The sequence below is a fragment of the Malaclemys terrapin genome, chromosome 17, assembly GCF_027887155.1.
Source record: "Malaclemys terrapin pileata isolate rMalTer1 chromosome 17, rMalTer1.hap1, whole genome shotgun sequence".
NCBI classification, from domain to species: domain Eukaryota; kingdom Metazoa; phylum Chordata; order Testudines; family Emydidae; genus Malaclemys; species Malaclemys terrapin.
The window spans coordinates 25,253,966-25,266,202 of record NC_071521.1 but is presented as its reverse complement, the minus strand read 5'-3'; the positions used below and the strand labels follow the sequence as shown (position 1 = coordinate 25,266,202).

Sequence of the window (12,237 nt, the reverse complement as noted above, 5' to 3'; positions counted from 1 at the left end):
AGGGAGGTGGTGGAATCTCCTTCCTTGGAGGTTTTTAAGGTCAGGCTTGACAAAGCCCTGGCTGAGATGATTTAGTTGAGGACTGGCCCTGCTTTGAGCAGGGGGTTGGACTAGATACCTCCTGAGGTCCCTTCCAACCCTGATATTCTATGCTCCAAAGGGAGCAGCAATCAGGATGAAAAGGAATCCACTCTAGGAGCCCTCATCTTCCTGCTCCAATGTACTTAAGTAGATAAGATTCTATAGGGCATGCGTTTATTGTGTGTGGGGGGGGGGGGAGCAGGGAGAACAGGAGTGATTAACAAGTTGGTTTACACCATTCCCATTTGCCTCGAGAGAGAGGAGGGCACAATGCCAGGTTTCCTGAGTCCCTGCCCTAGGGCTGGCATAGCTATTGGTGGAGCAGCTGGTTGTGGGAGAGGTGGCAAGAACAACGTGGAGATGAAATGAAACTGAGCAGCAGTAACCAGGAAGAGGGTGTTAACAGAGGTCTGCTTCAGATGACTCTTAGAAGGCAGTTCCAAAAAAGCTCCTAGTTATTGCTTCTCTGCTCCCTGCAGTGAACATCACCACAGCTAATGTTTTATTCAGCTTTGGAGGGAAGTAGCTCTGCCTCCTGTATCAGCTCTGACTTGCTCCCCTTGGGGGAACAAACCATAAACCCAGCACTCTGTCATAACCAAGCCAAAGCCACCACAGTGCTCATCCGCCTGGCAACTGAACCTCATCTCTCACAGGAACAGAGGCGAAGACGGAACAGGATTGCAGTTGCAAGATGGATTCTTCAAACACCCAGTGAGCACACAAAGGCACAGGACTACTGATGCATAGCAGGAGGAACAATCCAGCACACAGACTCAGCATACCTGTGATGAGCATGGGTTCATTTCTGAGCAGGGTGGTGATTTCATGGAATTGATGGATGCATGAAAAAACCCAGTTTTTACATTTTTATTAACTTTCCTTTGTGGATTTAAACTTTCAGTTGAAAAAGAATTAATTGACTGTTCCTATTCCCTTGGCACATGAAATTGTTTTTCCTACATGTAGCTAAGCATTTGGCTAGGAAGAGAAATAATTAGCCACCCAATTGGTTGAGAGAGGCAGCACATGGAGGTGGCCTATAGAGATGTACAATATTTCTGTGTGAAAACTCCTTGCTCTTTAGAAGTCAAACCATTTTTTAATCAGGGAAAAGGAACAGACGTAGGAAAATCCATCCATCCCTCCAGTTACAACTTTAACAAATTCCATCACACTTTTTAAGTAGTTAGAACTAGGAATATTTTCACAAGAATTTTAACTTTCACAATTTACAGGTTGAATCATATGTCAGGCCAGTTCTGCTGTCATTTACACTGGTGTAAATCTGGAGTAACCCGACAGACTGCAGTGTCAATAATTGAAGTTCTGAAATCAGAATTTGAGACTGCTTAGAAATTCACACTATTAACACCAATATGCAGGCTTGTCTGACAGATGAACAGGGTGGGCCTATCAATGAAGTGTATATAATTAATATCATAAGGATGTGATTAGGGCTGTCAATTAATCATACTTAACTCAAAAAATTAATCGCGATTAATCACACTTAGAATAGAATACCAATTGAAATTTATTAAATATTTTGGATGTTTTTCTAAATTTTCAATATTGATTTAAATTATAAGTGAGCACAGTGCTCACTTTATATTATTTTTATTACAAATATATACACTGTAAAAATAATAAACAAAGAAATAGTATTTTTTTAATTCACCTCATACAAGTACTGAAATGCAATATCTTTATTGTGAAAGTGTAAGTTACAAATGCAGATTTTTTGTGGTTACATAACTGCACTCAACAAAACAGTGTAAAACTTTAAGAGCCTACAAGTCCTCTCAGTCCTACTTCTAAATACTACCAATCGCTAAGAGGAACAAGTTTGTTTACATTGACAGGAGATACTGCTGCCTGCTTCTTATTTACAATGTCACCTGAAAGTAAGAACAGTCATTCGCATGGCACTTTTGTAGCTGGCGTTGCAAGGTATTTACGTGCCAGATGTGCTAAACATTCGTATGCCCCTTCATGCTTCGGCCACCATTCAGGGGACATGCTTCCATGCTCATGATGCTCATAAAAAAAAAAATGCGTCAATTAAATTTGTGACTGTACTCCTTGGGGGGAGAATTGTATGTCTCCTGCTCTGTTTTACCTGCATTCTGCATATATTTCATGTTATAGCAGTCTCAGATGATGACCCAGCACATGTTTATTTTAAGAACACATTCACAGCAGATTTGACAAAACTCAAAGAAGCTACTGATCTGAGATTTCTAAAAATAGCTACAGCACTCGACCCAAGGTTTAAGTATCTGAAGTGCCTTCCAAAATCTGAGAGGGATGAGATGTTGAGCATGCATTTAGAAGTCTTAAAAGAGCAACACTTTGATGCGGAAACTACAGAACCCAAACCACCAAAAAAGAAAATCAACCTTCTGCTGGTGACATCTGACTCAGATAATGAAAATGAACATGCATCGATCCTCACTGCTTTGGATCATTGTTAAGCAGAACCTGTCATCAGCATGGACGCATGTCCTCTGGAATGGTGGTTGAAGCATGACGGGCCATATCAATCTTTAGCGCATCTGGCACATAAATCTCTTGCAATGCCGGCTACAACAGTGCCATGGAAACACCTGTTCTCACTTTGAGGTGACATTGTAAACAAGAAGCAGGCACTATTATCTCCTGCAAATTGTAACCAACCTTGTTTGTCTGAGTGATTGGCTGACCAAGAAATAGAACTGAGTGGACTTGTATGCTCTAAAGTTTTACATTGTTTTAATTTTGAATGCAGTTTTTTTGTACATAATTTTACATTTGTAAGTTCGTTCAACTTTCATGATAAAGAGATTGTACTACAGTACTTGTATGAGGTGAATTGAAAAATATTTTTTTTACAGTGCAATCAACAATAAATATAAAGTGAGCATGGTACACTTTGCATTCTGTGTTGTAATTAAAATTAATCCATGTGATATTTAATCCATACAGGTAACCTTTGAATGGGCCATGAGTATCTATAGCTGTCTGTGTTTTGCTATATATCACAATTCCTCTAGTTTGAGTGCACCCAGATAAATCTTGCAGTGCTTGTGCAGGTACTAACGTGTAACACAGAGAGGTACAGGCCTAGCACTGGTCTGAGCTTTTAACACAGGTTCTGGTGTGTGTAGCTCTTGCCAAAGCTGCAAGTGCTGTACGGTCTGGGTGGAATAGAAGCCAGAGTGGTGGTGGTTTGCCGAAGGCATGCTGGTTCTGGATCACTGCTGGAGGTGGAGCTGGAGAAGAAATGGAAAGCTGCAGTGTAAGAACTCCTTTCTCTGGTGTCTTGCTGCATTCTTAGGGGTGAAGAGTGACACAAGCCACTGCGGAGTCTGTGAGCTTGTACTAAACCAGCTTAGTGTGGGATGTCCAGTCTCCCAGTCCTATCTGAACCCAGGGAACAAGGAGTCTGCTGTTGAGTGACAAGCTACAGCTAATGGAGTGACTCCTGTCACTTGAGCACTAGGGGTTCATGTTGTTGGTGATGGAGGTCCTATCCACGATACTGCTGTTATCCGTGGTGCATGTCTGACTGTAGCAGAAGGTTACCTGAATGCTTCTCTTCCTCTACCCTCCACATTTTCAGTGTGTGACGTGGGGTCATGGGGAGCAGTTAGATGATTTGCCAGCAAAACCTCCCCTGTGAATGCAATGAAAAAATGATCACAGCTGCCACTGGGTGCAGGAAAACTGTACTATCCCTGAGGCCTCACCAAGTCACAAGTGAAATGAACTGGATGGGTCTGTTGCCAGCATAGGGGTGCCCGAGGCAAAGCAACAGCGGGTCCGTTGCCCGGTGTGCTTCGCGCCAATAAACACACCAGGTGGAGAAGCAAACAAAGTTTATTTGGGATCCCAAAGCGGTGCAAGGAGACTGGCAAGTCTCAAATCAAGCACATTAACAGGAACAGTTTTTCTTCTTTTATACATTTTGCAGTTAAGCCTCACCTCCCTCCCCTTTCCCCTCTAGCCCTCCCTTTCTCCCCCCCCTTCCTCCCTCTACCCCTCCCATCCCTGGTAATAGTTAAGTCATTCTTGGCAGCTATAAACCTAGCTTGTTAGTAACTTCTTTAAACCGTTATCTTGTCCTTTTTCCCTTCAGCCAGAAACATGCAGGCCTCATTATTACTGCTTGAGCAGGGGGTTGCACACAGATAACTGGTTGCTTACATATTCCAATTGCACCTGGCTTTTGAGGTTGATTAGAGTTTAAACATGGAAGGATAGAGTTTGGTTCACTTAGGCCTAGTGCAGGAAGGCTTCACTGACACTTTGTGGCCTTCCACCCTCCCGAGTTACCTAGGGTGAGGCCTAGTGACGTCAACAGGTCTTGACCTGAACTGTTCCTTAAACCGTTTCAGCCCATAGCCATGAACAGGATGACCAGTTTGGCCCCCCAGAAACACTTTCCTCTGACAGGGCCTAGTGGCTGTTGTGCTGTGTTCCTATGGAGCAGGGAAAGGAGCTGAGGGTCACGTAGCGTGTGCTCAATACCAGACATCTTAGGTGGGGGCAGTGCTGGGATCAGTGTTCAGCCCTTGGAACAAACCATACAAGATTAGTCCTCACTGCATGTGCAGGATCCACACTTGCCTCTAGTCCGAGAGCCATGGAATCAGGGGCGGCTCCAGGCACCAGCACAGCAAGCATGTGCCTGGGGCGGCAAGCCATGGGGGGCAGCCTGCCGGTCCCTGTGAGGGCGGCAGTCAGGCTGCCTTCGGCGGCATGCCTGCGGGAGGTCCGCCAGTCCCGCAGATTCGGTGGCAATCTGGCGGCGGGTACGCGGAAGCCGTGGGACTGGCCGATCTCCCGCAGGCATGCTGCCGAATCGGCATGACCAGTGGACCAAAAGCCGCCTGACTGCTGTGCTTGGGGTGCCAAAACACATAGAGCCGCCCCTGCATAGAATAGACACAGCTTGGAAGGACTCTCCTTCCAGTCAATCCAGACAGTGTGTCACCAGCACAAGAGCACCTCCCCCAGTCAAATGGAGGGACCAAATGGAGGGGAAAGGAAAGTGGGGTCGAGTGTAGGGATGAGGAGATGGGTTGGATGATTCAATGGAGCAGACTTATTTGCAGATGCATCACAGCCAGTCTCTGTCCTAAGGCTACTCCATTCATCCAGGCCAGCTCCTGCACTCTCTGGAGGGTAGTTACGGGGCTGGCCGGGATCCTGAAATCTTTTAGAGGTTCTTTCTAATCACAGCTCAGCTGCTAGAGGAAACATTTTCATTAAAAGTCTAATGAAGCAAAGGTTTGGGTTTGGTTTTTATTGTCCATGTTAGAAGTTAGTATCTCCTTGCGCTTCTCCTTGCTTCAGTTGGGAAGCAGCTAGGGATCTCATTAAAAAGTAATTGGCAGGGAATGCACCTCCTTTGCCCAAACCCCCCACAAAATGATTAAACAGCTCTCTTGGAAAAGAAAGAAAGAGGCTGGCAGATGGGTGGCGACAGCTGTTGGGTCTGTGCAAAGAATAATGCAGAGATTTACTGGCATTTCACTTACTGCATGTGCTCTGAAAGGAGATTACATTTGTAATTCCCCTCCACATGCTGGGCTTCTCTCTCTTGCTCAGCTCTGGCTACATTTATTCCATGCAAGGAGTCATTGCTTCTTCCTTTCAGTGCAGCTTTTGTAGGGATGCAAACATGGTTTACAAACAGTGATGATGGCTGTTTGCTGGTGGTGTCACCTAGAAAAGGGCTTCCCATCACCACTCCTCTTTGGATTTGTTGTGCATACAGAAAATCAGCCTGAAATCTCTGATGCTTCCCCCTCTCCTTCCGTTTGTTTTTAAATAACAGATGCAGAAAACAATTTCGTGCAAGAAGAATGCCCATACTAATAGCTTGTTCCCAGAGTCCAGAGGACATATACTCTGCCAATATGGCTGCCCATGTCTATACACCTGACCTAGGCAATCCCTGCTTTCTGGGAACAGTCTGAAGCCATGTGCATTGTGGCAGTACCAGAGCCAAGTTGGATGGTGTGTACATGTTTGCATGCCATTATTCAGAATGCCCTTCCAACTCTCCTCCCTCTCCCATGGTCGTTGCTGGGGTCTGCTCTCTGGGAATAGGCTGAAAGGTTTGGGCATGCTTTTGGGTGCATGCATGCCTTTGGTGTTTGTTCCACAAGTCAGGGCCCTATGAACCTTCCTCACCTAAGTAGCCCCTATTTAGGTGGGCAGCTCTGTTGAAGTTGATAGGACTGCTCAGGGAGTAAGCATTTGCAAGTTCAAGACCAGAACCATGAAGATGTTTGTTCCCCTGCTGTCAGCTTCCAGCCCTTTCTTGTATTTGGGACATTTGCAAGGAAATAAAATAGGCACAACTGCAAGAAATGCCTCTTGTTCAGCACCAGTTGTCGAGATTTATGAGGGCAATGGGTACACATGCTACTGCCTAGTTTCACAGGTGTATCTGCCCTCCTCTCTTTCTCCCCCTTCTACACAGATAACACAGGCTACAGCTCCATAGCACCTACTATGTCAGTGCCTGGGGTAAGCCAAGGGTCTAAGCGATAAATACCAAGTGTGCCCTCTGTTTCAGATCACCTGTTAGCGGACTCCTATATTGGACAGGAAGACTCCCCTGAGATGCAGCAGGCAGCTCAGAACAAGCGCAGGCTGTCCGTCATCTCAGATGGCAAGTTTGAGAGAAGCTTCTCTGAGGAGCAGGCCGAGAAGATCCCGAGCGAGGGGCCGAACGCACGGGTGTATACTATCTCCGGTGAGAGGCCGATGCTGTCAGACCACGAGAACGAGAGCATGGAATTGGTGGTGATGAAAGGCCCTGGCCGAGAGGACTGCCACCATGGCCAGCCTCTGCAGAGCGCTGGCAGCTCTCACAACATTAGCAGGCATTGCAAAGGCTGGGCAGGCCGTCGGCAGGGCTCCAAGGAGTGCCCAACCTGTGCTCAGTTGGCAGCCCACTCCCAGCACTCCTTTGACCTGGAGCAGCACCAGTCCAGCGAGACAGGATGGCGTAGGAAAAAACTGGAGAGGATGTATAGTATTGATCGAGTGTCTGGTAAGTGAGTGTGGATGTTGTGTGCACGAAGAGTACAATGGTTCCTATTGACATGGACTGCTGCACCTCTCTCCCAGCTTCAGAAATGAATCTCCAGGGAACAGTGATTGGCCTAGAGAACTTGAACCAGTATCCCTTGGGCTTTCCATTGAGTGCTTTGCTAGTATGTGGTGCCAGCACTGGGCAGAGGGAGGTGGCAAAACAGTGAGCATAGAATAAGTCAGGAGGATGCACTATTGGGATCTTCTGTTTGGCAGCAGGAGCAGGGTCCTCAGAGTGGAGAGCACCCAGCCTTAAACGCTCCTGATGTGACCAATGGGAGGCCTGCTGTTGGCTCAGCTCCCAGCCTGGCAGCAGCAGCAGCACTAATTGATGCCACAGAGTGTCCATAAGGAAGCCTATTGCACCATCCAATAAACTCTGTATGGTGATGCTGTAAAGTGTCTTTGATGGACGCTACATTGGGCAGACACTCTGTAATATACTGCTTCCCTGGAAACGCTATTGTGGGTGGAGTGACATAGTTCAGTGCTCCCTTGCAGTGTGATACCATACAGTGCCTTTCTATGGACACGACAGTGATATAAAATTGTACTTCTTTCCTCATCAGTGGTCTGTTTGCCGCTCACACTCGCACCATGAGCATCTTCAGGCAAAATGATATATAATGTCCTCATCTGGGACTAAGAAATTCTTTGATTTCTTTAATATCTAAAGCTTTCATCACATTTTACACCTCAATACGTACGCTGTGTGTGTGTGTTACATTTAATGCAATACTTGTATGTCTATCTCTATCTAGTCTATGCCAGTAAGAAAGGAGATGTTTGACTGTGTGGCAAAGGTGCTCACGTTGTTTTCTTGACTATTTTTTTACAAACAGCACAGACTTTAAGAGACAGGAGTCAAATTAACTACAGGAGGGCTCAGGTCTTGTTTGCAAGAAGAAGAAAATATAAGGGAGCTCAAACGATGGCTCTTCCCTGGATCATATCCTTATCTGTGTGCATGTAAAATGTCATGAAGATTAGGCAAGGGACCACGTTTTCAAACCTGGCTGCCTGAAGTTAGGCACCAAAATTTATACGTAGACTATTGTAAAGAAAAATCCCTGGATTTTCCAAGTTTCAGAGTAGCAGCCGTGTTAGTCTGTATCCGCAAAAAGAACAGGAGTACTTGTGACACCTTAGAGACTAACACATTTATTAGAGCATAAGCTTTCGTGGACTACAGCTTCTGATGCATATAGAGTGGAATAAATATTGAAGAGATATATATATACACACACATACAGAGAGCATAAACAGGTGGGAGTTGTCTTACCAACTCTGGGAGGCCAATAAGTTAGAGAAAAAAAACTTTTGAAGTGATAATCAAGATAGCCCAATACAGACAGTTTGATAAGAAGTGTGAGAATACTTACAAGGGGAGATAGATTCAATGTTTGTAATGGCTCAGCCATTCCCAGTCCTTATTCAATCCTGAGTTGATTGTGTCTAGTTTGCATATCAATTCCAGCTCAGCAGTCTCTCGTTGGAGTCTGTTTTTGAAGTTTTTCTGTTGTAATATAGCCACCCGCAGGTCTGTCATTGAATGACCAGACAGGTTAAAGTGTTCTCCCACTGGTTTTTGAGTATTATGATTCCTGATGTCAGATTTGTGTCCATTAATTCTTTTGCGTAGAGACTGTCCGGTTTGGCCAATGTACATGGCAGAGGGGCATTGCTGGCACATGATGGCATATATCACATTGGTAGATGTGCAGGTGAACGAGCCCCTGATGGTATGGCTGATGTGATTAGGTCCTATGATGATGTCACTTGAATAGATATGTGGACAGAGTTGGCATCGGGCTTTGTTACAAGGATAGGTTCCTGGGTCAGTGGTTTTGTTCAGTGATGTGTGGTTGCTGGTGAGTATTTGCTTTAGGTTGGGGGGTTGTCTGTAAGCGAGGACAGGTCTGTCTCCCAAGATCTGTGAGAGTAAAGGATCATCTTTCAGGATAGGTTGTAGATCTCTGATGATGCGCTGGAGAGGTTTTAGTTGGGGGCTGAAGGTGACAGCTAGTGGTGTTCTGTTATTTTCTTTGTTGGGCCTGTCTTTTAGGAGGTGACTTCTGGGTACTCGTCTGGCTCTGTCAATCTGTTTTTTCACTTCAGCAGGTGGGTATTGTAGTTTTAAGAATGCTTGATAGAGATCTTGTAGGTACTTGTCTCTATCTATCGCTTACAGACAATCCAGGATTGAATAAGGACTGGGAATGGCTGAGCCATTACAAACATTGAATCTATCTCCCCTTGTAAGTATTCTCACACTTCTTATCAAACTGTCTGTACTGGGCTATCTTGATTATCACTTCAAAAGTTTTTTTTCTCTTACTTAATTGGCCTCTCAGAGTTGGTAAGACAACTCCCACCTGTTTATGCGCTCTGTATGTGTGTATATATATATCCTCAATATTTATTCCACTCTATATGCATCAGAAGAAGTGGGCTGTAGTCCATGAAAGCTTATGCTCTAATAAATTTGTTAGTCTCTAAGGTTCCACAAGTACTCCTGGATTTTCCAAGGTGCTGAACACCACACAGCTCCCAGTAATATCCATGGCCAGTGAAAACCAGGGCACTTTTATTTGGTGTCTATCATATGGGTATCTAGGCTTAACCTTAAAAATCCACATTTGAAAATGTTGGCCTTAATTTATTATTTTGGTTTCTTCTGTACAAAAAATGATTAGTTTTCCTTCATTTTTGTCACACATGACTCTGCCCTGGTAAGGGATTGTTTTGTGTGTAATGACCGAGAGAAGGGTTGTGTGAGAGCACAATAAGAATGTAGTTTCTGTGGCTGGACTTATCAGAGTGAGAGCCCAGATTCTCTTTGGTTTTGTATAGGTAGTAATGGGAGTACGCTGCTCATAATTTGGGTCCAGTGTGAGCCAGGAAGGGATAACATTCTAAACTTGGTATATTTATGTTTTAAACCATTTTTTGGAATATTAAAGAATGCACTTTGCAGGAATGGAGCTCTTACAGATTACTCAATACGAAACAATGGGACAAAGCCATGAGAATGGTAGGTTGTAAAATTCAGTTATCAACATCACTTGTTGGAAAAAAAACCCAAAACAGAATTCCCAAAGCCAAACAAATGCTGTACTTGGAAGATTCCGTTCTCCATTCTGATCTTCTCCATGCAGACTTTGCCTCCTTAGACTTTAAGGGATATATTTTCATCTATGCAACCTTGTGAGGGGAAATGGCCTCTGCTAAACAGACAAATGGCCTCTACCTTTCTGAAACTTTACTTCTGAGAATGAGAAAAGTAATGACTGTCTGCTCAGAAGAACTAGAACCAACTGGGTGGCATTGGGCCTGATCTTGCAAACCCTTACATTAATAGTGCTTTCTCATGTGAGTAGCACTGCTTACCTGAGTAATGATTACACAGATGTGTAAGGGATTTGTGGGACCTGGCTCTTAAACCTCAGCAAAAACAGCAACTTTACATTTCTTGATATTAACTGCATCAGTTTTCCTCACTTATATGTGAGCTTATTGAAGGCCAGTTGGCTTCTGTCACTTCTTGTGCTGCCTTCTCAATGGCAGGCAGAAACCTCAGTCGCTTGCTCATCTGTGTCTCATTCTGCAATTCAGAGATCTACTCATGTTCTTTGGAGAGAGGGGTCCTGTGACTTGTTTCACAGCCTGAAAGTTCACATCAAACACTGCCTTGGTGTAAACAGCCAACAGCTGTCCTGTGTGAGTGTGATAGGCTTCATAGCACGCTCCATATGCACCTCGTCAGAGGTTTTGGATAGAGATGTGAGGATCTGCAAAAACTGGAAACTTTTTAAAGGGAAAAAACAGAGGGTTTTTTCTGGGTGTTTTTCCCCCTGAGGCCTGGTATGGGAAAAATTGAAAAGAAACTGTTACCTGGAATATTTTCTCTCAGAATGACCAGTAAAAGAGAAAGGAAAGAAGGAAAAACTTGAGCTATGCTAGCATTTCCCAGAATACATTAGCAACTGTTTGAATTATATTATACTGGTTCATCGGGTGGCTAGTTATGTCTACAATTTCAACACTTATGGCATATATGATAATGCACTATTAAAGAATCTGGTGTTACTAATATAAAGTTTGGCTATATATACACATTTACTCTTAGTCCTTAATATTGTACTTTGTTAACTAAATTATAAACGTTAATTTTTTGGGCTTTTTCTCTACAAGCATGAATTTCTTCTGTATCTGCCTGATAATGTCAGGTCAGCGCTATTTACATACATTTTTCTGAGCCCAAAGGACATAACCTTCCTTTTTGTTTACAACAGTATTGAGGCTTTCTATTTTCAACTATTTATATATTTTTCCTGTTCACCTTGGTGTGCAGCTGCAACCCCATCTTTATACTAGATATGTTTGTCATTATTATTCAAATAAAAACTAAATAATTTTACTTTATTTATTTAATAAAGTTGGAATTGGCAGTAACAGGGCTCAATATCTAGGGGTTTCTCTTCAACCATACAACACAAAACCAACTCAAGCCCCCACCCAGTAACATACCACCCTCTGGGCGCCTCTAAGAGGCAATACTTCCTCTCTCGCAAGCACAGAGTCTGAGTGTAGAAAATAATTTTTTAAGAAAAGGAGGGAATTAACCTGGTATTAATTTGGGAAAACGCCACAAACAGGGTTCATAAACATAAATCATGAGCAAAAGTCTGATCCCCAATAAGTTGGGCAGTGTCCTTTTCTGTCAGGTTCTTAAGTTCAGCAACCACAAGTCCCTTTAACATGCCCGTCCCTTCTCTGCACCCCACTCACAGTTGTTTTCCTTGGTCAGTGCAGACCCAGAGTCCAGAGGTGTATCTGCAGAGTTCATCTCCTGCCCTGAGTGGAGGGGGTGGGGAAGGCACTTTACTTGCTCCACTGCCCAGGCATTTGCTGCTCCTCTTCGCCACCACTCTGCCAGCCGATCAGTGCTCCGTTCCTTCCTGCCAGCTGCCCTGCTGGTCGATCACTGCACCTCTTCACTGGCCTCCCTGCCAGCCTCTCTGCTGGCTGCCCGCACGATCACCACACCTCTCTGCTGGCTACCCT

General features: G+C 44.4%; 1 protein-coding gene across 5 annotated transcripts in view; it reads left to right on the top strand.

The window, feature by feature from the left end:
• Positions 1 to 12,237, top strand: part of NSMF (NMDA receptor synaptonuclear signaling and neuronal migration factor) — a 76,613-nt gene that overhangs the window by 24,283 nt on the left and 40,093 nt on the right. For 4 of the 5 annotated variants that reach the window (XM_054007638.1, XM_054007637.1, XM_054007636.1 and 1 more), the window contains exon 3: positions 6,650 to 7,129. The exons of the other annotated variant lie outside the window; for it this stretch is intronic. In XM_054007638.1, coding sequence (XP_053863613.1) covers positions 6,650 to 7,129 — 480 coding nt within the window. The remainder of the gene's footprint in view (positions 1 to 6,649; positions 7,130 to 12,237) is intronic. 5 annotated transcript variants of the gene reach the window in all.